General features: G+C 36.4%; 1 protein-coding gene across 1 annotated transcript; it reads right to left on the bottom strand.

The window, feature by feature from the left end:
• Window positions 1-19,362: 19,362 nt before the first annotated feature.
• On the bottom strand, window positions 19,363-23,902 carry ptgs2b (prostaglandin-endoperoxide synthase 2b). The gene is made up of 10 exons (XM_017420381.3): window positions 23,742-23,902; window positions 23,410-23,526; window positions 23,167-23,310; window positions 22,888-23,031; window positions 22,426-22,607; window positions 22,240-22,323; window positions 21,900-22,146; window positions 21,312-21,598; window positions 21,070-21,217; window positions 19,363-20,517 (listed from the first exon to the last, which is right to left on the bottom strand). Exons 1-10 carry the CDS (start codon window positions 23,800-23,802, stop codon window positions 20,105-20,107), a joined length of 1,827 nt encoding a protein of 608 aa, XP_017275870.3. The 5' UTR covers window positions 23,803-23,902; the 3' UTR covers window positions 19,363-20,104.
• Window positions 23,903-23,919: the final 17 nt, after the last annotated feature.

Genomic DNA, 23,919 nt, shown 5'->3' with positions numbered 1-23,919 from the left:
AGGACCTACAGTGCTGCATTTCACTGGTATAAACAGCACAATAAGAGTTAAGTTAACCCTCCATGTAAAAGATGAACTTTCAGATGAAATGATCTTATCTGGAAAACAAAAATCTTCCAGGCATACAGCTCTACACGACATAGGCACATGACAGAAGCATTTCAAAACACCAAACACCGCTAGCTACGGACGTGGAAAAACTAGTGATGCTCAATCATGTGCTTCATGATTATTTTCAAAACAAATATCCCATTGTTGTCACCTCTTGCCGTTTTAAATCATTTATTTCTTTTTAACGTTCTTCATAAGGCGCTTTGAATAAAGATTTTTTTTCATCTTCACAAACAGGAAAATGCTCTTGTAAATATGAAGAGATAGGAAAGAAATCAGTTTTATCATACTGGCTGTGAATTAGTTAGATATGCTCAGAATACAAAAAAATAAACTTTAAGATTATATCAAGCAAATGTATTTTTAGAAAATATTTAGTAAAACAGGAAAATATGATTTTTGAAAAATAGTGACAATCAAAGTATTCAAGATTGTAATAAAAAGTGTCATGGTTTTCTTTAAGTGTGTCCATTTCTCAGTCAATTCAATTAAAAGAGTTCAAGCAATTAACAGACAGCTATTACACAATAAAGCACACAAATTTTACACATACACATTGATGGAATATATAAATACATGTACAAAGTAAAGCAGATAAATTACAGAAACCTCCATCAGCACATGACAAACTGGGGTAAAACTAATTGCTGGATACAGAACATTTGCACCAAAACGAGTTAAAACATTGCTGTACTTGTTTTAAAAACTCATGCAACTGCAGGAAATGTCATTTATTATAAAACACATTAATTATTGTTACTTGTAAATAAAAACTGTCCAAAGGTCTGAGTTATAGCCATCGATTAAATCACAAAGACATTGACATTTAAACGTTTACGGCTAGCTACGGCTGATGCAATGAAAATCTTTTTTATTTAAATGAAGCAGTGCTGGCATGTAGGGGAGATCATATTTCATTCCATTTAAAATTTTATTCTCCATCTTAAATTAAATTTCTTATTGTTTACTAACAGACCACTTCGCTCTCAGACTGGAGGTTTACTTGTGGTTCCTAGAGTTTCTTAAAAGGGGGGCAGAGCTTTCAGTTCTCAGGCTCCTCTCTTATGCAACCAGCTTCCAGTTTCTGTCCGTGAGACTGACATTATGTATACTTTTAATACTCGGCTTAAGACTTTCCTTTTTAATAAATCCTTTCGTTAGGGTTGGGTTTCCTGATCTCTCCCTTAGTTATGCTGCTATAAGCTCAGACTGCTGGAGGGCAAACTGACCACAATTCCTCACTCTGCTGCTGGTTTTACTCGCTCTAATCTTCATGTTTATACATGCCGTTACCAGTGTAATTAACCTGTAACTTTCTTTCCATAGAAACCACACCTGGATTGATCTTTCCGTGTTTGTTTCTGTCTCTTTCCTGTCCTCTCAAACCCCAGCTGGTCGAGGAAGATGGCCGCTCATCCTGAGCCTGGTTCTGGTTCTGCTGGAGGTTCCTTTTGCTGTTATAATAAAGTTGTTTCTTTCCACTGTTGCTAATGTGCTCCTCAGGATGGGAGACTGCAGTGAAGTAAAGATTCAACACCATCTGCTCGCTTCATTTAATAAATAACTTTTACTAAGTGGCATTTCAGAACAAAATATATTGTTTGTAATTGGACTGGACTCTGGATCTGAATTGGATTTAAGATTTGTTCTTTCTTTTGCACGGTGCACTGACTTTTATTGGGAATGGGTGCTATATAAATGAACTAAACTGAACTGAAATAAATTATAGTAAATAAAAAAATCTCAATAAGATCCAAACATGTTATAAGTTAGTGACTTTCTATTCTGCTTCTTTTACATGAGTCAGAGAGTCAAGGATCGTTGTCATCCAACACCTCCCAAGGTTTTACTTTTACAGTGCATATTAAGATTTATGCACGCTGATTAACTTTGAAAAGGTTTTACGGCAGCCTTACATTCATTTCTGACGGTTAGGCTGAATTAAATTATTTATTTTCACTTGGTATATTTCCAAAAGATGCCACGTGAGAGGAAACTTCCGTCACTCCCCCCCTACTGTAACTCTCCTCTCATGTGTCATTCAAAGCTTTCTTTGTGTGTTAAATCACTGCAGTGCAAATAAGAAAATTAATGCTCTCCACACCCACACAATATTTCCTGGGACAGCTCGTGCAACTGTGTTTGACTTCTGTCCTTCGTCTCGCTGTGTCCCATAATAATTGGCTTAAAGGATTAGAGGACTTTTTTATTCAGGCACACGGAGAATGTATGTCAGGTTGGGTTTCGCTACCAGATAAGCAGAGGTCACTTAAAATGGAATTCAGCTGACTGTTGTGCATCTTTTGTTGTTGCAAACAAGCATGCCAGCATCAAATTACAGTCCAATATTAGGTCTGCTAATCTAGCTTCCTGCTGATCTATCTACAGATACGTTCATCTGCTGTAGTTTGTTTTTAGGCCTGACACTTCTTCTTTGGTCCTTTTATTTTAAAGCACAAACTGAACAAGATGCTGCCATGCTCAGTCACATAGATTGAACAAAAAAAGCAGCCAAAGTTGAAAGAAAAACCTTGAGAAATCGATAGCAACACACGATACAGTCAGGTACTTTCCTGGAAGGTGTTGGATAGATTCCTTGTACATACTGGGTTCATTCCAGGTAAGTTCCTGATATGGACAGGGTACCTCCCTGTTAGGTACCTAGGAGTTATGATACATACCTGGTACATACCAAGTAGTACAGGGTAATAAGTTACTTCATAATACAGTCATATCCCTATTGGTACCAGATGCTTATCTTGTAAGTACCAGGTACGTATCTGGTATATACCAGGCTGTATTTTGTATTACTTCTGAAAACCCTTCAGAAAGTCTGAATTACTGTCGACTAAAACTATTTTTAAAGTATTTGAAAGTTTTGTACTTCTCTAAGTGATTCGATGTATAAAAGAATAACTTACATGAACCAGTTTAGGTTTTATTTTGGTGACATTTTGCTCAATAAAGTGTATTTTAATCTGTAATATGTTGTTTTACAACAATAAAGTAGTGGCTTTGCTCAAGAAGAAGAAACTGTGAAAATTAATTTGCATACATCCGATAAGTTTTAAGAGTATAATATGTTCAAAACAACTGATGAGAATGAGAGAAACAAAACAAATTAAAGTTCAAATCAATATGTTCAAGTAGGAAATCTCAAATCACTTACTGGTTGTCATGTTTGTAAAGTTGTCTTATAACACTAGAGGTCAGTCTTCTGCTTTCAGGTTTTGCCTTTCAGATTCACAAAGGCCCTGTTTGAAACCTTTGTTATAAGAAGTAATTTTATTTTTATCTGTTTGACATTTAGGCGCCGTCTGCTACCTCAAATTGACTTTAACATCATAAAAATGATATTTGATATTATTAAAATCAATTATATTTAATAACATTAATGCAGCATAGATTCATATTCATTTTTGCTCTTTTTTTTCTGTTTCTTTTACATCTGGATGAAAAATGCCGACATAAAATTACACATTTTTTTGTTTTAATGCTGCAGACTTTTGGTTTCAGTCCCCCGACTAATCATGAAACTTCACATTTCCATGTTACTTTGTGACGCACTGGCACGGCGTGTATCTGTTTAGTTTATAAATATAAATTACGTCTGCCAGCATGTTCTCTAGCACAACAGATGACAAAAAAAACTGTGTAACATTCTGTATTTTTGTTTTAGAAACTAGCCAAGTTGATCAAGAATAAACAGTGCCTGTATGACTAAGCCTTTCTCTTCTGTAAAATGTTTGTTATATTACGTCTTTTAAGTAAGTGTAAAGCAAAGTTAGATAACTACTTTTCATAGTTCTGCAATAGTTATTACCATGTTTACCTTTAAAAGCTTTAAGTCACACAAAGGAAGCATGACATTGGGATGTGGAATGTAAATAACCAGCATTTTTGTGTTGCAAATGTAAGCTCATGTGTTTTACATGTAATAGATGTTTTGTGTGTCTCCCTCATGCTGTACGTTAGATAAACATGTCTTTTGTTGTTCCTGACATAGGTGACTTGGTCATGTGTACATTTCTCAGACAAAGTGGAAGCGGCTAAAAAAAGCAATGGCTTTCCCCGACGCTATTGATCAACCACTTGGTGAAAAAGCGGAACTCAGGTGAGCTGGTTTATTGCTGGTAAACAATTGTCACTTTGTTCCTGAAGGAAGTGTCATTCAAGCTTGAACATAGCACAATGTCAGAGAACACAGGTCATGGAAGAAGGGCAAAAGGCAGAGTTCAAAATGTTATTACCAGCAGAGGAACCAAAAGCTATTTATTCCTGAAAACAACAACCTTCTAAAGCAGCATGCATTTAAATCGCCCGCTGGCAAAGCTGAGAGGAAATAATGTTTTTACCTGTGTGTGTTCATTTGACTGAAGCACAGGACAGATTTTAATGACGCTTTCAGAAAGTAATCATTGCATGTACATCTATAGTTAATTAATTTTTGAAGTCAACCCAATTTAGGATGACCGTCACAGCAAATTGAATTTGGAAAACACAAAAATGACTATAACTCGGGTACTTTTACAGATTTCGAGCCAAACTTTGGTGAGTTAGTGGCTGAGCATCATCTTTGACATCACGTGAGACATCACAATGTTGCATAAGATTGCACAAAACATCCTTTACAAGGTTTAGATTATCTTAGTCTAAAGCTCTGGCATGAAAAGCGTCATTTTCTTCAAGGAATGCTAGGCCTTTAATTATAGATGCATTCATGACGACTTAGAGCAGTCTGTAAAAGAAAAGAAAGTATCTCCCTTTCTTTAAAGCTTAAATTTCTCCATAATCACTTCTGAGTTTGTGCCTGGCATTTTGATCTGTGAAATGGAAACCAGATACAATCCTGTAACTTTCCTCAGACACATGTGGTTTTCTCAGTCATTTAATAAAACAACGAACAAGATTTTTACCAATATTATGACAACTGTTGGCCATTACGCTGCCTGAAAGTCCAGTCTTACTTCACCAGAGGGCCAGTGGCAATAGATGTCTGTTTTTCTAAGTCAGGAGGTTTCATTTCCATGTTAATGAAACACATTTTTAAACTGGCACTGGGATGACTTGACTTTTACTTTAGAACAGTTGATGAGACATAGCTACAAAGATGATTCCGGCAGAAGTCTCTTTTATATATATATATATATATATATATATATATATATTCAGTTTTTCCAGCAGGACTCAGTCAAGGTCAAAAAATGTTTTGGTGTTAAAAAAATAAAATAAATAAAAAGGAGTTTTTCTTACAAAGCTGGAAGAGTTCACCTTGACCTGATTTTACTCCTTCTGCCACCAGGTGAACCCAGGTGTGAAAACAGCCACCGGACCATGATTCCTACTTGAAATGTTTTTTATTTCAAATGTTTTGTTGATGTTTGAAAACCTTTCCATTTCTTTTTAGGAAATTAAAGAGCTAATTCAGAACTGATTTCATAAAAGCCCAAAGCAACAGCTTCATAGGTGGAAACACAATCTCAGGAGTTGTTGGCTTGCCTTTATTTGCTTTTTAAATGGATTTACTCTGATTTTATTGGGCTTTATGAGCACATTTAAGAGCTCAAATTGGAAATTCTGATTGTTCTCATTGTGTTTCAACTCACTTTTTGTTAATTATTCTGAAAAATAAGAAAGAAACAGGAGTTAAACCAAATCAGTGCTTATCTTTTCATTGTTTCATCATCAAAATTAAAACTTTTTCTATTAGTATTTAAAGGAAAGTTCCATTCACCTCCACTGTATTAAAAAAACAACAAACAAAGAACGATTTATTAAAACAAGTTAAACAACGATTTTCCAGTTTCCAAGTATAGAACTGAAGATAACTGTCAAAACATGTTCGGACAAATCCTTTCAGACCAGTTGAGCTCAACACCTACAGCAGCGTCACTTTTTCACCTTTGCTTACAGTAAAAGAGCACTTCCTGTATCTCATACTGTAAGACAGTAAATAAGTGGTGATTCTTTAAAGCAAAACAAATAGGTGCATATAGATTGTAGGGATGTGTCTAAAAAGATTACATTAAAAAAAGGAAACTGACATTAAAAATGGGATGCTGTTGTTTGAATGTTATGTCTACATGCATGCCTCAGTGTCTGCATGTGAGAGCATGAAATGCACAAATACTTCCCTGACTGTGCGGAGAAAGTCATATAACAATCTTTGTTTTGTCTGTAATTCATTGAGGAAAAAAGATTTTATTTCCTGAATGTTTTACTACATGTTCAAGATCCTGCGCTCAGATAAAGACCAAGAACAAACAAACGACAACAACAAAAAGAAAAGAAAACGGAACGCAAAATCTACATGAGCCTTCAAGGAAAATAAACCAATGAATTGACATCCATTCATTCAAAACTGAATTTAAAGTATCCACTTTTCTAATCAGCAAAAAATCTCATCACTGATCACTTTTGGCAACTTTTTCTTATGCTTTTAAGGAAAATAATTTGTTTTGCTCAATGTGAACATTCACGGTTTAAATAAAATAGAATAATTTACAACCAAAACCAGCCAATTAATAATTAGTATATTAATAAAACTTATTAGAAGCAACTCATAGGTGCCTCAAACAGTGTTGTAGTTTCTGAGACTTTCTTAACAAACAGCTTTTATAGACTGGATGAGAGATTTTATTTACTCTTTTTCTTTCTTCCTCCTGGCTTCAGTGAGGTATAAAACACGTCAGATACCTGTTCAGACAATGATGCGAGGATGGAACAACAGGAAAAAATGCACAGATAGATGCTCTATTTATTACAAGGATATTTAACTATTTTACGGAGGAGACATTTCAAACAATTAAATATTTTGAGGGAATCATCCTGTTCATCAGCTGACACAGGTATCATCACATGATTTTACACACTTTAGAGTCAATAAATTACAATTTAATTTTGTTATATGGCAAAAATCAATAATATGATCAAATTAAAGGCCTAGGAATATCGCCTGCCGCCTTTCAGGCCAGAGTTTAAGACTAAGATCATCTTATGATGGAAATGATGGAGTTTTACCCATTTGGACAGAACCCTAAAAAGTAAAATTATACACACTTTCATCCAATATTGTGAATCTTGATCTCAGATGATCTGTTCGTGCTTGGAATGTGAATGACTGACAGCTACTAACTCACCACATCTTAGCTCAGTATCTGTAAAAATAACTGAGTTGTAGCCATTTTTGTGTTGGCTAAGATTGCTTAGCTGTGGTGGCCATCTTGGAATGACTTGACTCCAAATGTTAATCAGTTGATGTACATCCAATTAGTTACTTTCTGAGAGTTTCATTAAAATCTGTTTGTTGAAACAGGATCACCTCCAAGAGCTAATGCCAGAGTTTTAGGCAAACACACAAACAATATCGCTCTACTCTCTACATTCAAACAAACAACTGGAAAAACTATGTATATATATATATATATATATATATATACTAAAAGGGCCAACAAAGACTTATGCACACATTTTTTACTGAAGATATTGTAAAGTTGGTTAAACTTTGTTGGCAAACATAAACTTTTGAGATTTGAAAACAAGACTACATTTTACCTCCACCAGCTGTGTGTTTATTCCCAATAAATGTTAAAATAAGTAAAAATGATCCTCAAACTCAACTCTGAAATACAGGGAAAGATGACACCGGATGCTCCACCCTTTCCTTTCCGAGTCACTGATCCTGACTCCAAACAGAAAGCAGTTTAAAGCAGTTCAAACCAGCTGCAGGTTCAGTCCACGTTTAGCAGACACGTGACTTTCAGAGATCCCCAGCATGCCCTGACATTGATTTCTGCATCACTGCAGCATTTTCTTGAAGACCAAATTCTGAGAAACTGTAAAGCTGCTGAAACATCGATGCTGCTCACGCATCCCGAGCCACAGGTGTGGTGTTGAGTTGCTGTTGGGAATCTGACAAATTAGGTCAGATTTTAAGCTTTAAAATTGAAACAAACAGGCAAAAAATTAAAATATTTAGATTTATTTTTGATTAAAAAGATTTAATGTTAGTGTTTTCTCTTATAATTTCAGTAGGGTCAGGTAAAGTCACTGCTGTCCACTCCCCTTCCTCTTGTCTCACTCTTCCAACCAATGGACGCCATCTCCTTCATCAATGACTCATCTCCGGTAAACGTACTGCTAAGCATTGAGGATTTTCTAAGTTTTTCTTGGAATTATGCATCAGCGTCAGCTTGAAGAGTTTTCTTGTGTACTTAAGAGCAACAAAAGAAGCAATCACAGAGGCTAAGAAAACTTATATATTCTCAGTCATGATGCTTGTTGAAACATTCGCAGTAATAAAAAAAAAAATTAAGCTGTCATTTTTTTAGCAAATTGCATATGAGAACAGAACTAAAATGAGAGTTTTTTTTAGCTAAAGCTGTTAAATATACTGTCCAATAAAAAGGCACACATCCCCCCACATTTCTGTCAACAAATCATTAAAGTGAACTCAGTATTGGAACTGTTCTCACATCTTCTCTTCATCAATTATGAAACTAAAATCAGCGAAGAAAAATATGGAGTCTATTAACCATGACCTACAGCCAACTGCTTTAATGAATTGTGATGTTTACAGCTACCACAGATTTTCCTTACTTTATAAAGAATCTAGATGAAAAACATTTGATAAATATTAAACATTATTTTAAAAGTCATAATGGTGTCATCACATCTTTTAATTTGTATTCCGGTGATCTTTCTGAAAAGGTCTGCTCCTTATTATAGCACAAAGAAACCCTCATAACGTACGAAGTCAATTAGGATAATTTTAACTGTTAAATAATTATAAACTTATAAAACATCTCTGATTTAATGTTGTTATGTTTTACACAACAGAATGACATGTTAGAATAAAAAGTCTTAGTGTTTATTTTTTCCACAATGTTTGCCATTAATGCAACTGTTACTTGAAGACTGTTGTTTTCTCCAAAAAATAAAACAATTACATAATTTTTAAGTTTGAAACTAAAAGCTGGCAGGATGCTCAATCCAGCAATTAGACTCAGCCGATGTTGAGCGTCCAACATTGTCCTGACTGGTGCTGTATATTTACAGTACAGTACCAGTCAAAAGGTTTAAACAAATGTTCCTAAATTTGTTACTTCAGCTTTTTCCTTAGGGGTCATGTTTTATTGAACCCACTCCTTAATTGACTGTAAATAAATAGTCTTTTTTTTATAAACTGTTAACAATATGCCTCATAGGTGTTATATGAGTCAGAGATCTAAACCTTAACAGTTTATATAGCTTTAAACAACAAAGATTCAGCTCTCACACACTGTGACTCACCGATAAACGAAGCAAACTTTGGAAAATAGAGAGTGGGCATACAACAGCTCTCCTTAAATTTAATATAAAAATAAGACAGTACATTTGTGACAGGATTTTTGTGCTTTGTGTGGCTTGTTTGGCAAAATCATCAATGAAAATACATAAAAAAAAACAAATTGCTTCACTTGTTTTTCAGGGAACCTGTTGAAGACTCAGACAGGCAAAGAAGAAGACTGTTGTTGTTTGCAAACAATAAATCAACCACAAAAATGTCACTAAAAGAAACAAATGTGAATCTACAGAAGTCCGGCTCTTAGTAATCTTTAGTAATAAATTTTCACTAGTTATAGAGGATCCCATTAAAATCAACGCCAACATAAAGCTTTTAGGAATGCAGCTGTGTGCTTTAAGGCTCCTAATTGTATTTTTTGACTAATCAGTTGGGACTCACAGTCCCACCGGTCCAAAAGGTCGACTAAAATAACTGCAGACATCAAAGCTGAGCAGTCACAAGCACAAAAACAACATGGCCTTTCCTGAGGATAAGAGGATATCTGAGTCAGAGAGAGAGCTGCTAGTGAGAGATGGGAACAGGTCTCCTGGCTGACTCAGTCTTTCAGCAGCAGGTTTTTTGTTCGTCAGCCGTAAACCACTCAGAAACACAACAATACAAACGTTTGGTTGTGACAACATGAGCAAATGTCTCATGCAGAGGTGACACAGAAGAAAAATAAATGTTTCCTCAAAATGCTTTGAAGGTTTGACATTTGAGTTGGCGTAAATTTGTTCGTTAATCACGCCCTGTTCTGAGTCTTATAGCTAAGACTGACTGCTGTCTGCTGCAGGTAAAACACTGACTACACAGAAGCCCTCCAAATAACCTTTGTACAAAAAGAACTATCCTTTTATATCTGAATCAAAATGAGAAAGATTGGTTTTAAATGTTTTAAAGAGACTTCCCTCTGTCATGAACACGTGTTTTCATCAAAACAGTTCAGTGTTTTATCATATTGTCATTTCATGCTTTATGAAGAACCTGCAGGGTTTTTAACAGCTGTTTTATACAACTTAAACTCTTTACACACAAAATGTTTGCGGACTTGGTCTTAGACAGTTAGTTTTGATTTTTAAAGCTGACAAAAAGCCTTTATCCAAACCAAGCTTTTAGTGATATGAACCTCAAAATATAAAATATAAAACTGAATGCTTACAATATCCCTTATTATCTAAAGCTAAAAACATTTATTACAACTTAATTAAAATATCCACCCCTCATAAACGTCTTAGATTAAAATTTGATTTTGATAACATTGTATGCTCAGTCTGTAATTCTGATATCGAAACCCCCTTTCACATTTTTGTTTCATGACAATACTCCCAATTATTCTGGAAACAAAAGGAAAACTGGTTAAAACAGATAAAAGTTTGACTCTAAGCATTTATTATAAAAAAAAACTGGGTCATGCTGGCGGCTAAACACATTGTAATGTTAGAAAAATACTACATTCATAAAGCAAAAGTTAAAAGAAAACACCTATTTTTGCATCTTTTTAAGTCCTTAAAGTACATACTTTCTAAATTAGTCAAACTTTACTAATGAACTTATCCTGTAACAGGAAACCCTTTTTTTTCCATCTTCAGTCTGTGTTTCATTTTATATTTTACAATATTAATTACTTTTTGTTTATCCTAACATTAACACTGTTTGGAGAGGGTCAATGATTGTGTTTTATATTTATTATCCTTGAATGTGTCCTCCTGTTTTTCTCTAAAAATCAAATTCTCTGAAATGAACTGCAACTTCCTTTAAAACAAGAAAAATATAATCACAGGACTCACAGGAAACTCAAACCACATCATTAAAAGTGGAGTGGAAATTAAATTTTCCAGTGTAAAAGTCTAATAAATTATTCTGTCTTCGCCTCAGCTGTTTCTAACAATGATTTTTTGCTGGCTGATGATGAGGTGCCTGCGTCTGCACATCACCTGAGTGGTTCTGAGGAATGTAAAATTTCAACATGAGAAACACAGCTTCTGCTTATCTGCGTTGTTGTGACTCTTATCTCACAAAACCACTGTGTTTACCAGTGCAAGTGATGACAAATGCCTTGGGTGGCAGAAAAACTCTTGTTGAAAGTTTCTTCATGTGAAAACGGTTGCTTAATAGTTTCGGGTTGTGATTCACTGACCAATAAAACTGAACAACCTAAAACTAGAACTACAGATCATCTAATCACTGTTCAAAGAGACATAAAACATCTTCAAATAGAGTCAAAAAGAGGTAAAAGTAAAGTCAATAATGTGATCAGAAGCCTGCCAAATTGTTGCATTAGTGCTTCAAACTACAGGGGTCCTCATCAAAATTCACCAAGACATGAAAAAATACAAACAAAAACTTTCCCAACGAGAGCTACCACATCATTTCCCACCAGTAGCCCCACAGCTATAAGCTGCCAATAAATGTAAAAGAGCAACCATTTAAAACTAAATGTAAAGGAAAAAGACCACGGAATGTCGGCACAGCTAACCCACGAACACATGGTTCATCAGCTGCTACGTGCAGATTCTCAGCACCAATTAGGTTCTGCTAATTCTTCCCTCAGTGTTCTGTGGCTGTCCTGCCAAGTCCTTCCTGTCCTCCCCGTGGAGCAGCCTTCAATGAGATTCCCTACAAAGACAAACAAGTCGTTTCATTTACACCACTAGTTAAAATTACTAAAAGTTTTCCTTTTTTTAGATTTACCAGGAAATAAGTAGCAAGAGAATAAATTCATTGAATTGTTACACTTGTTAGTTGTTTTTATTGTTCTTTGTATTTCCATTTTTGCTGTACAGCCTATTATGGATTCAATGACTCTATCTTTTGCTATTGTTGATAGTGTTACAGTTTTCACTAATAATAGCCCAGTAAATATGTAATTGCCCGTATGGGTGTGTGTGCACTGGTTTTTTGTTACCTTTTAAGGACCTTTTCTAGTATAATCTTGTCAGGATCTGTAGTCCTCATGGGACCCAAAGCTCAGCCCTAATACACTGGAATATAAATTTTGGGTTTAGGGCTCAGGTGAGAACTGGGTTTAGGTTTGGACATGCACTGGTACTAGTTTAGGTTTAGGATTATGGTCAAGGTTAAGCTACAGAAATGAATAAAAGTCAATACAATGTCCTAATAAAGACAGAAATACAAATTTGCGCATTTGCGTGTGTGTCTGTTTGCAAAATATCTCATGAACCACCGGACAGATTTTAATGAAACTCTCAGAAAGTCATCGCTGAACATCTACAAGTGATAATTGATTTCAGCAAACACAAAACAGGCTATAACTCGACTAATTTTACTGATATTAAACTAAAATTTGATGTGGTCGTAGCTGAGAGTCGTCCTCAACACATACTTTTGAAGTTAACCTAATTCAAGATGGACGCTACAGCTGAGCGACCCTATCAAACACAAAATGTCTATAACTCTGTCAATTTTATAGATACAGAGGAAAAGATTTGTCTGGTAGTAGCTGAGAGTCATTCCCATCTCATGAGATCCCACAATGTTGTATGTTTTTTACAAGATTTGACCAAAACAACTATATTTCAGTCCCTTGAGGATTTTAGTTTAGGTTGTTGATTGATTTTAGTTTAAATTGTTAATTATTGCCCATGAAACGTCTGGCAAACATCCAAGATGCGTCATGTCTGACACTTCGAGACACCACCTTGTTACTAATGTGATAGGTCAGTCCGTCAATCAAGTGTCATTTAATAGTTGTGACTTCCTGTTAGTCACCAGATGACAATCAGCAACACTGACACCAAATGTTGAATCTGACAACAGGTGTCAGTCGTTCTTAATAAATGACATCATGTAGACGATGTCTGGAAAGGTGTGTGCATCTGTGAGGCAGATTCTATTGCGAAATTGTCTTTCACAAGATAAACATAGGTAAAGGTGACTCAGTTTTACAATTCAGAGTGTGTATTTGTGTGAACATATCAGATGGAAGGACAAACACAAGTCCTTGTGAAGTTTACTGATCGGGACAATTGCTAAGCCTTTTTTACTTAGAATAAAAAAGCAATAAATGAGTAGATATATTATTAGTATTTTGCAACAAATTTAGTGCCAACTTCAGATTCTGTAAGGTCTAAAAATGATCTGTATTTGGTTATTTTTTTTACACCCCTGGGTTTAAATAAATGGCCAATACCAGTTAAAGCCTCACAAAAAGTAAACACAGAAACATATGTACCTTAAGTTTTTATTTAAGGGCACAGTCCACAATTGAAATGTTAACTTCTGCTATCTGAAATGTAAACGCAGCTGGATGAATTGTTAGTTCAGCGCAGAGACTAGCATTTGTTGGTTTTCTTTCAGTGACTTGCACAAGAAGAGCGAAGCCTCTACACCCTCGGTTTCTGGTGGAAGTTTTAGTCTCTGTATATTTTCATAACAAAATGAAACAAAGAAATCTCTTTAGGTGGTTTGGCCTCATATCTGTGTAAATCTGGAGCTGATGAGACACTGAAGTCTGCTCTCATAGTTACGTCCTCTCCTCTTGCATGACTTTGTTCAGTAACAGAAGTTATTTACAACACCGTAAATGTATGTTCCCCAAACGCTGCATTAGTGATTTAAAAACCTTTTTATTTACACTGAAATCAACATTTTAGTTATCTTTATTACTGCCTGCAGGCAAAGACAGACAATAATGTTTTAATGTAATTCTGTGTACTTGGTCTTTGTTAAAACTCCTGCACAAAAATGACTATAACTCAGTCAGTTTTACAGATATTGAACTAAAATTTGGTGTGGTAGTAGCTCAGACTGGTCCACAGCATATATTCAGGAGTCAACTCTGTTTGTTAGCAAAATTCTTATGACCCACTGGACAGATATTAATGAAACTTTCAAAAAATAATCACTGGATGTACCTCTGGTACTGATGAACTTTTGAAGCCAATCCAGTCCAAGATGGCCGCTGCAGCTAACCAACATGAGCCAATACAAAATGGCTTTAACTTAGTCAATTCTACAGATATTGACCAAAAAAAAGGCTAATTTTTATTGTGTTTTTATTATCGGTTGGAAAACATTTTTATGCAGGCCACAAACTGGGAATCCTTTTTGTTTTCAGTGTGCAAACTGGGACGTTAACTTCAGAAATAAAACTGTCTTTTAAGATGTAGGCTGGGAGAAAACGAAAAAACTTGGCAAGAGAGTAAAATGCCTTACATTTTTAGCTTTCAGGTTTTAATCGTAAGTATCAGTAAAAGTGAAGATGAGAAAAAATAACCTGATAAGCAGAAATGCTCTGTAACGTCTCTGGTATGTTGTCATCGAAAGCGCCTGTTTCTTTAGGCCCATAGATGGTCTTCTTGTATAACATACAGCAGTGAAGTGTATAACCGGGAGATGAGTAACCAGGTGACAGGAGTGTTTCTGTGACGTTTAACAGCTGTTTTGTGTTTTAAATCCCATTTCGTAGTTTTGTGGGTAGAGGCAGACGCAGACACGTAGTTAAGACATAGCTGCCTTCTAAAATCGGTGTTTACGAAACAAAAATAGTTCAAATGCAATAAAGGTAACAATAGAATATGAGGAAACCATAATGGGGATGTTAAAATGACATGTATTGCTCAGTGGTTTGGCAGTCTCTGAGAAAAGTCTCAGGTGAAATATGTGTGTTGATCACAAGTGGAAACAATTCAGTGTCAGGAATTTTGTCTTGACGAAAGTCACACTGACTTACGGGCGATGATCTTCAGACTTCGGCATGAGCAAAAGGAAGTAAAGCCTGGTATCTGCTCCTTGTTCCCTGTTTTTGTTTAGTTTTTATTTCTTTTTTAGCACCACATACCCAAGCTTTCTTTTTTTGATTTTACATTTGATCTTAAAATATTCATTTGATCCTTCTGAAATGGTCATCTAAAGGTGTACAAACAGATAAAATTACAGTTCCATACCAGATCTCTTCCTTTTCTGTGCACACTACTCAATTATTTCCATTTATACACATTTCTATGTCTTTGCCTCCAGGTTTGTGGAATTTATTTGCTTGTACTGCTTTCAAGTTTTCTGAAAAAAAAAAAAAAAAAAAACATAACAAATTTTAGCTGACTTCTGACTTTTTAAACTTTTTTCAAAAAGAGTGCCTTGGACTTTTTTTCATAGAAAATACTAGCAATTGAATAAATCTTTGTGCTTTCTACCAGAAAACACTTACATTTCCTCTAAACACGGTTACTTTGAAATCCCCTTTAAAAGACATTGCAACCTAATGTGTGAAGTTCCTCATAATTACAGGATGTTCCTGATTTTAAAAACAAGGTTTACATTTGTTTAAATGGCCTAGCCCAATAAACAAAAAAACTAAAGTATGTTGTCAGTGAGCATTAGACCTGGAATTCTAATGACATATTTTCTGCCCGGGGCATTTCCTAACCTGCCACCATGACCTAAACTTTAGTGTGTCTTTGTGAAAGTATGAATGAAATGTTATCAGTGTGAATGTGTCGAGACTGAAGTGAAACCCACATCATTTAGAAAGAATGACTTGACTGAAGGACGGTGGATCTTCCCTGCGGCTGTGGAGTTGCCATCATGTTGAAACTTACCCTCAAATGTTTGGACACACACACACACACACACACACACACAAAAGATTAGATAATTTCAAAATGATTTTGACTTTTGGTAATCATCGCCTGCTGTTGAAGGTGGAAGGGCAATAATGTGTGTTTGTGTGTGTTCATTTGTCTGTCGTGTTAGCAAAATATTTCATTAACTTCAGGAAAAATTTATTTGATTTACATGGTGTAGACTCTCAGCCATCCAGGACATGGCAAAAACAAAACAAAATTTAAAAAACAAAGCAACTGGACTTCTATTCTGTAGCTGAAGATGTTTCACTTCCCATCAGTCCTGTATATTATACTTGACCTATCATTTCAATACTTCGTCTGAGTGCAATCACATTTTATGAGATCTTCCAATAACTTATAAGATCACGCACATTGCTAGGCCTTTAATTGATTTATGCAATTTTAATATTTTCTGACGATGATGATGCTTAAAGCTTACCGTTTCCTATGTTTTGCTATGCAATGATTCTGATGCTTGACATATTGCTACATCATAATGGTAATTGTTAGTTTGGCCACACATGCTGAAAGAGATGTTTAAAGTGGGTTCATACAGAGTGCTGGCAGGTATTTAGTGTCTTATTTACAGTCTGGAGCAGGAACGGTTTTATGGGGAAGTCAAGCTAATGTCTGCTCAGAATGAGGCCTTTAAATGAGTCAACTTTCACAATCTAAAACAGCTAAATGTTAGAAATTTCCCAGTGGTTTGAGCAAATATTTTTTTACACCTCATCACTTTTGCATGAGATATTTTTTTCTTTGTCACTTTATTCTCAGTCAATATTGCCATGGTTTTATTGACAGATGCATATTTTTAGTTTTGAAAATGTCAGTGGCATTTGTATTTTTTTATGTTTTATGGAAAAGCTGAAGTGATTGACATCAACTTCCAGCTGACCTCGGTTAGGCCACCTGCGACGTGCCACGTAACTCTGGTCTCGGTCGCAGTCTCAGAGCCGTGGAGAAAAAAAAGGCAGACTGATCTTCTCCTGTGCCAGCGCCCACGGCCTGCTCATGCTCATTATGTCCGCACAAAGCAGGATGGATTTTCCTGCTCGGTCTCATAGATTAGGGTCTGGGCACGCCACACACTGGTGCACAATCAAATGGAAACGGTCATGCTCAGGCATCTGACAGTGAGGAATTAACAGCTACCACATAATGTCTCTCACACAATCAGGTCATTTTCATTCTCTGATGGGTCATGTTCCTTTACAGGGATATCCCACCCCTTTGAAGAGCAGAACAAAGATGATGTTACGGAGAAGCAACTGGTTATGTGGTTCAGTTGAGATGAAAACTGATGCACATGACTTAATTAATACAATGTTTGGAGCTCTGTGTGTGGGTGTGTTTTCAGAGGGACAGTGGAAGTTGAGAGAGTAAATGTTCATGGTTCATCTGAGAGATAGGTGATGGAAAACTCATTGTTTGTTGTAAGAAAAGAGTGATGTCTGGCAATCTGACTCACCACTCTGTGCTGACAGTCACGTCGTCATTCTGTTCTCTGTGTTTGTTTTAGATTGGGTCCCCTGGAAAATGTTTTTTTTCCCCTGTATTCACTGCAACACTGCCAGCTCATTCTGCTGAGGCACGGCTTACTGTACGAAAGCTTCACACCTCATATACAGTAAAACAGCCTTTCTATCCTGAATGTTTATTTTTACAAAAACAATGACTATTAGAATGTTTTAGGGATAATCAAAATGAATCCACGTATATATGAACGTATCCCTATTTTTCATTTGTTAAACATAATGATTGAAAATCAGTTCAAAGTTAGAAAAATTTAAAAAAGTTATTAGATAGATAGATAGATAGATAGATAGATAGATAGATAGATAGATAGATAGATAGATAGATAGATAGATAGATAGATAGATAGATAGATAGATAGATAGATAGATAGATAGATAGATAGATAGATAGATAGATAGATAGATAGATAGATAGATAGATAGATAGCATCCTTTTCTCCACCATCACTTCAAATTGTTTCAGTCTGCAGACAATAATGGACCCAGCCTTTATTATAAGTTGATTTAGCCACAACTGGTAGAAGTGCTCCAACAGATTGATGCTCACACTGAAGGACCTGAACTCCATCAAAACCAGAGACTGCTCATCACCTTTTTATTTACAGCTTCAACTTTTAGCCCTCCACCGCATCCTGTCCTTAAATCTTCAGAGGTTATAATGCTCCCTTCACACCCCAAACCATCTTCAGTGAAGTAAATCCTTTGGATAATCAATCGTACACCTGAAATCAAAAGTAAATTCAGCGAAACCGAACTGGCTCAGTTTACTGTTTATCTGTGTTTATATTTGGCATGCAAATATTTTTCATCTCAACAAGATGCAACATGTTCTATCTATTCAGTTGGAATGTGAAACTTCTTCAGTTGCACAAAAATGCAAGCGTGGGTAGCATTAATTATAGACAAAGGTTGAAGTTGTTTTTACTTCTGCAAAATTGCAACTCAACTATATTTTATTAATAATTATATTCATTCAACTGCCATTGGAAAGTAGTTGTATATTTTAATGCTATTTGTATTTTTTCAAGTAAGGTGACACAAAAACTACAAGGTGAAGAGAATAACTTGGCAGAGAGGTTGTTTTTTTTTCAAAACAATGAGATAAGATGTTGACATTGTGCTCTTCTAGTCATATTAGATACTGTAAATTATCAGTTGGCTATTTGTTCATCTATTTATTTGCACTTTCAGAACTGTAGATAATATGTTTGTACAAACATTTAATGCATGTGACTTTTGCTATAAAGTTTAAAAGTAACCAAACTTTGTATTTTTTTACCTTGTAGGCCTAAATACAGTAAAGTGAAGATAGAACCTGCTACATATTGTAGTCTTTGAGAGATGCAGTCTGATATGAAACCATCATGGTGGTCAACCTTTACTTTCACAGATAATTGACATTTGCCAACACAAAGATTGCTATAAATCAGTCAGTTTTACAGGTATTGAGCTAAAATTTGATGTGGTTGTAGCTGAGGGTCAGTCACAACACATTTTGAACATGAGAATGTGCATAAAGGGATTTTCAAGGTTTGACCAAAGTGTCTAAAACTGTCATTTCTCAACATGAGATCATTTTAGACTGACAAGAAAGGCTATATGCATTCCTTCAATGACTTCCAAGCCTTCAACTAGGGTCTGATTTTAGGCTGATGTGATAAACTACAAATTGAAACAATTTAACTTAACAAAAAACTAAACTGCGCTGTTTGTACTTGTTTAACTATAAGGCTGAAAAAGAAGCAGGGACAAGACTTTCTGATCCAGAAAGGTGGTAAAAGAACACAATCAAACCTACAAAGTGTTAAAGAAAACATCATTCTATTCCAGAGAAATGTTCAATTTACTGCCAACATTTACTGAATTCATATATGCAAATCAGTAGCATATCTAGCAACAAGTTTGTTTCATTCTGATGCAATCATTTGGCACAGTTCCTTCAGAACAAGTTATTCCAAAGAACTCTCAGGCTTAGACAGTTACTAACGTTCCAATATGTTTTTATCAGTAGTCACACACTAAAAAAAGATCACAGTGCAAGAATACTGAAATACGAATGCAGTTCACTATTTGCTAAATTAGATTAAAAAACATCAGTCATTGTGAATGTCCTTATTACAGTGTTCTGTTGTGTTATTCTGTAAAACTTTCATTTGCAGGTAAGACTAACTACATGAACAAAAAATGGAAATGCAAGACTTAATCTCTGAAAAAATAAGGAAAGTCAAAGAGTAAACATCAAGTATCAAGTCACAGAGGAAGATTTCATTGCAAGAATAATAATTTAATGCATACAATAAATAGTTGTATTTTCCTTACAAATTATTGATAATTCTACAAATATACACATTAAAAATCTGCTTAAAATTGGGTGTCCTATTTTATAAATAAAAAATATAAATAAAAAATAAATAAATAAATACTTATTAAAACCTAATTTTTTAATCCCGCGGCCTTTAGGTCGAATTGACCTGAAGTTACATGGGCTTCTCTACCTCTCTCTATCTCTCTCTTTTGAGGGATTCAGGAGAGTTAAATATTAATTTCTAGAGTTCGGAAGTCCTTTCTTTCAAAATGATGGTGGGGTTGATGTCGCTGTGGCCCGAGTGCGACGTGCTCGAGTTGATGACGGTGGACCCGGTCTCTTTAACGCTGGGCACATAAAATGCCGCCATTGGACAGGGTCCCTGTACGTTGTTGCAGACGAGCTTCTGCAGCGAGGCGGTGTTGACGATGCTGAAACCCACGCTGCCTCCGAAGGTGCTGGGCTTCCAGTACTCCGGGGAGCAGATGGGATTTCCCATTAGGCCCTTGAGGGAGAAAGGAGCCCCCATCTCCACCATGGTCTCCCCGAAGATGGCGTTGGGCCGGGGTTTCTCCACCAGCAGGCCGGGGTAGAGCTCCACTGCATCCACATCTTCGTACATCTCCTCCAGCAATGCAGCCATTTCTTTCTCTCCTGAAGAAACAAACATAAACAGTTTTTTAGTCAGCGATTCCGCTTAGCTTGTCTCACTGGCTCAGCCACAAAGTTAAACTACATATTTTCTGAGTTTTGACCAGCTGACTTCAATCTATTCTCCAGTCAACTTCCTTTTACCTTCCTTATGGCATGCACAAGTAAATGTTTTAATGGATAAAGTTAATTTTCAATCCACAACAAATATCCTTTTGAGGCATTTTACATTTACTCCTCTGAAGCAGGAAGTATCGTGAGTGTTTACAGCTTGCTCTTTGTGATGACAAGCTGCTTACACTACATCGAGATGAAATGAGCAACTGGTTTTAGAGTCATGGAAATAAATACCCAGCCTTTAAAGCTGCTGCGGTATAAGTTCAAACTATTTCCATAAAAATGAGTAAACTATTGTACAAGTTGTATCTAATGGCTTTTAGAATGCTTCACAATTGGTGGCGTGAGGTACCAGCATTAATAATCACTTCTTCACAAATCCTCTTACGTCATCTTTTCCACCTACAAGCATAAGGATTTGTTAGTGATTCATCTCACCTGTCAAGTCCTCGAAGGAGCTGTATGGCTGCAAGGAGAATCTCTTCCTGTAGGCATTGAGGGACTGATAATGCATTTGTCTGCTGTGTTCTATGGACTTAATGGCCACATGCAAGATGGGTCCCGGGACATTACGACCACCAGCAACCTGTAAAAGAAAATTAAAGGATGAGCCACAAATGTTTAAAGCAACAGAGATGTTACAGTCTAACTGTTGCTGCAATGGCATTAGAGGCTCTTACCCGTCCTGCAATCTGCTTGGTAAATGAGTCCACCAGGCTGTTGATGCCGTGCTCAGTCATCACTGAGGTGTTGAAGACAAACTGCTTGTAGCTGTAATCCTTCCCATCGATTTGGAAACTATCAGGCATCAGTGGGTGCCAGTGGTACAGAGTGTTGAACTCGGATGCGATGCGGTTTTGGTACTGGAAGCGCTGGCTGAAGAGCAGCTCAGGGTCAAACTTGAGCTTGAAGTGGTACCCACTCAGGTGCTGCACGTAGTCCTCAATCACAATCTTGATGGTCTCACCTACAGGACAAATAAAGAAATGTTTCATTTGATGCAGGCATTAAAAAATATTGTTTCTTCATTTGCATGTTTGGAGCTCAAAATAAAAGTCAAACAAACTAAAAAAAAAACATTTCCTCTTTCTGATGCTGAACTAAAACTGTAAAACTGGTTCTTGCTTCTCTGAATGCAACAGTGGTGTTAGATGTTTGATAAGAAAACAAAAAGCACTACTTCCTCTATTCAAAACTTCTTCTTTAACACAATTTCCTCACTCTTTACTCGCCCGGACACAATTAGGAAGGAAGTGCTCGAAACTCACCAATCAGTATGAGCCGTGTGGTTTGGAAGAGTCTTTCATCGTCCCAGTCTGGGTGAACTTCCTTCAGCACATCACAAACTCGGTTGTGTTCACGGAGCCATATGGTGGCATACATCATGAGGCCAGGGACCAGGCCAAAAGCCTCGTGGCCAACAGCGAAGCGTTGAGTGTCTGGGACGTGAGGGGGGTAGTGCATCTCGACACCGACGTCTTTAACCAATGGGGGATACACCTCTCCGTTTACTACCTGTAGAGTTACGCAACAAGAGAAGAAACTGTAAGGCAAAAGTAAACATTTGAAGCATTTGTCTACCAGGAATGCAGCTTTCTTTTTTCATACCTTATATTTAAGTTTGCCATCTTTGAAGAGCCTGAGCTTGTGTTGCTTCTCCAGGTTGCCACCATAGATGTGGCTGAGGTCCACCTAAAAAACACAAACCACATTATTGAGCTTTCTTTCTTTTTTCTTTTAAAAACAGAAATGTGGTCTGTTTGGTTAATTTTTTTCGTTTTTTGCTATACTCACCCCATGACCTTGAGACACAGTAAAAGCAGGTCCGTTCTTCATATCAGATTTGAAGAACTGGTGAGTGAAATGCTGCGCGAAGAACGCAAACATCAAGCTGGTGCCCTGCGGATCTGGAATAAACTGTCTCCTAACCAGGAGCTTCTCAGCCAAAACCTTGACATCAGGCAACTCCTTTTTACCTGGAAACAACAACAAAACATCTACCTTTAAAACATGTTACCAAGCCAGTTCTTGTCTACAGTATAACTTCAGCATAATGAATTTGCAAATTATGGTGTAGCTGTCTCTGTTTCTGCTTGTTGGGGCAGGTTCTTCTTGGTTTACCGAGAATATTTACACTCCGTGAAGAAACGCTTTACCTGTTTTCTTCCGGTAATGTAATGGAACTAAAATGTTCTTGACGCAATATTTAAGAATCTAAAAAAACTGGTTCTCCTGAGCCAAAGAGTGTGCGCTCACCTACAACTCCCATAGGGGTGGGACAGTCCTGCGGTACAGGCGGAAGGGCGCGTGTGTAGTAGGACAGGTTGGAGTAGGCTTCCCAGCTTTTGTAACCGTAGTCCGCATTATAAGTTGGAGGACTATCAATCATGTGGGATCGAGCTAGGGGGAAGAAAAAAATAACCTCTTATTAGTATTTTATTATCGATAAACACTATAATTGCTGAACAAATGATTTAGTGAGTTATAATCAGGCATCCAAAGCTTTTAATTTTTATTTCAGCTGAGGAGACTTACATGTCAGCACATATCTCATGATGACGTCCCTGAGAAATGAGATGCTGTTGACGATGTTCCAGAAACCCTTGAAGTGGGTGAGAATGTAGTGAACGGTGTTGGGCGACGGCTTCAGGGAGACTTTTATCCAGGTGAGGAATTCAGCTACAAAAGAAAAAAAAAACAAATAAGAGATTTAACTGAACAAGTCGCAGCAAGAATAAAAATCTAGATTCACTTGATGTGCGATTTCTCTGGACTTACGTGTTGTGCAGTTTTGTCCATGAAACCCTGTCCGCGTGCAGTCACATTCATAACTATCTGATCCCATCGCTGTGCACACACCCCTGTTCTGGCATGGCTGAGAGCAACATGGGTCACCTGAAACAGACAGAGTTGAACATTTACTAAGAAATCAAAGTGCTGGAAAAGTGCCTGAAATATTTTCATTTACTGCTATTTAGTTGTAAATATAAATGCATATCTATGACTTTTAATAGAATGTCACTTTGTCTAATAAAAATGTTTAATTTTGTCTCCCAGATTAAATGAAAATCCTCTTTAAACTGTGAAAATGTGATGAAAATGTGACTTACCTCCATTGCAGAAAAGAAAGCAAGCTGCCAACAGGAAAACCGAAAATGTGAGGCTGCTCATATTCCAAAAACTCTGATAACTTATATTTCTTCTTCTGTTATTTTTTCTTTTTTTTTTTTTTTTTTTTCTTTTTGTCTTTAGGTGTTTCTCGTTCCGCTTCTCTTTTGTTAATCGCCA

This window comes from Kryptolebias marmoratus, linkage group LG24 (genome assembly GCF_001649575.2).
Source record: "Kryptolebias marmoratus isolate JLee-2015 linkage group LG24, ASM164957v2, whole genome shotgun sequence".
In the NCBI taxonomy this organism is placed as follows: domain Eukaryota; kingdom Metazoa; phylum Chordata; class Actinopteri; order Cyprinodontiformes; family Rivulidae; genus Kryptolebias; species Kryptolebias marmoratus.
The sequence above is the reverse complement of the archived record's forward strand: the minus strand, read 5'-3'. Positions and strand labels throughout refer to the sequence as shown.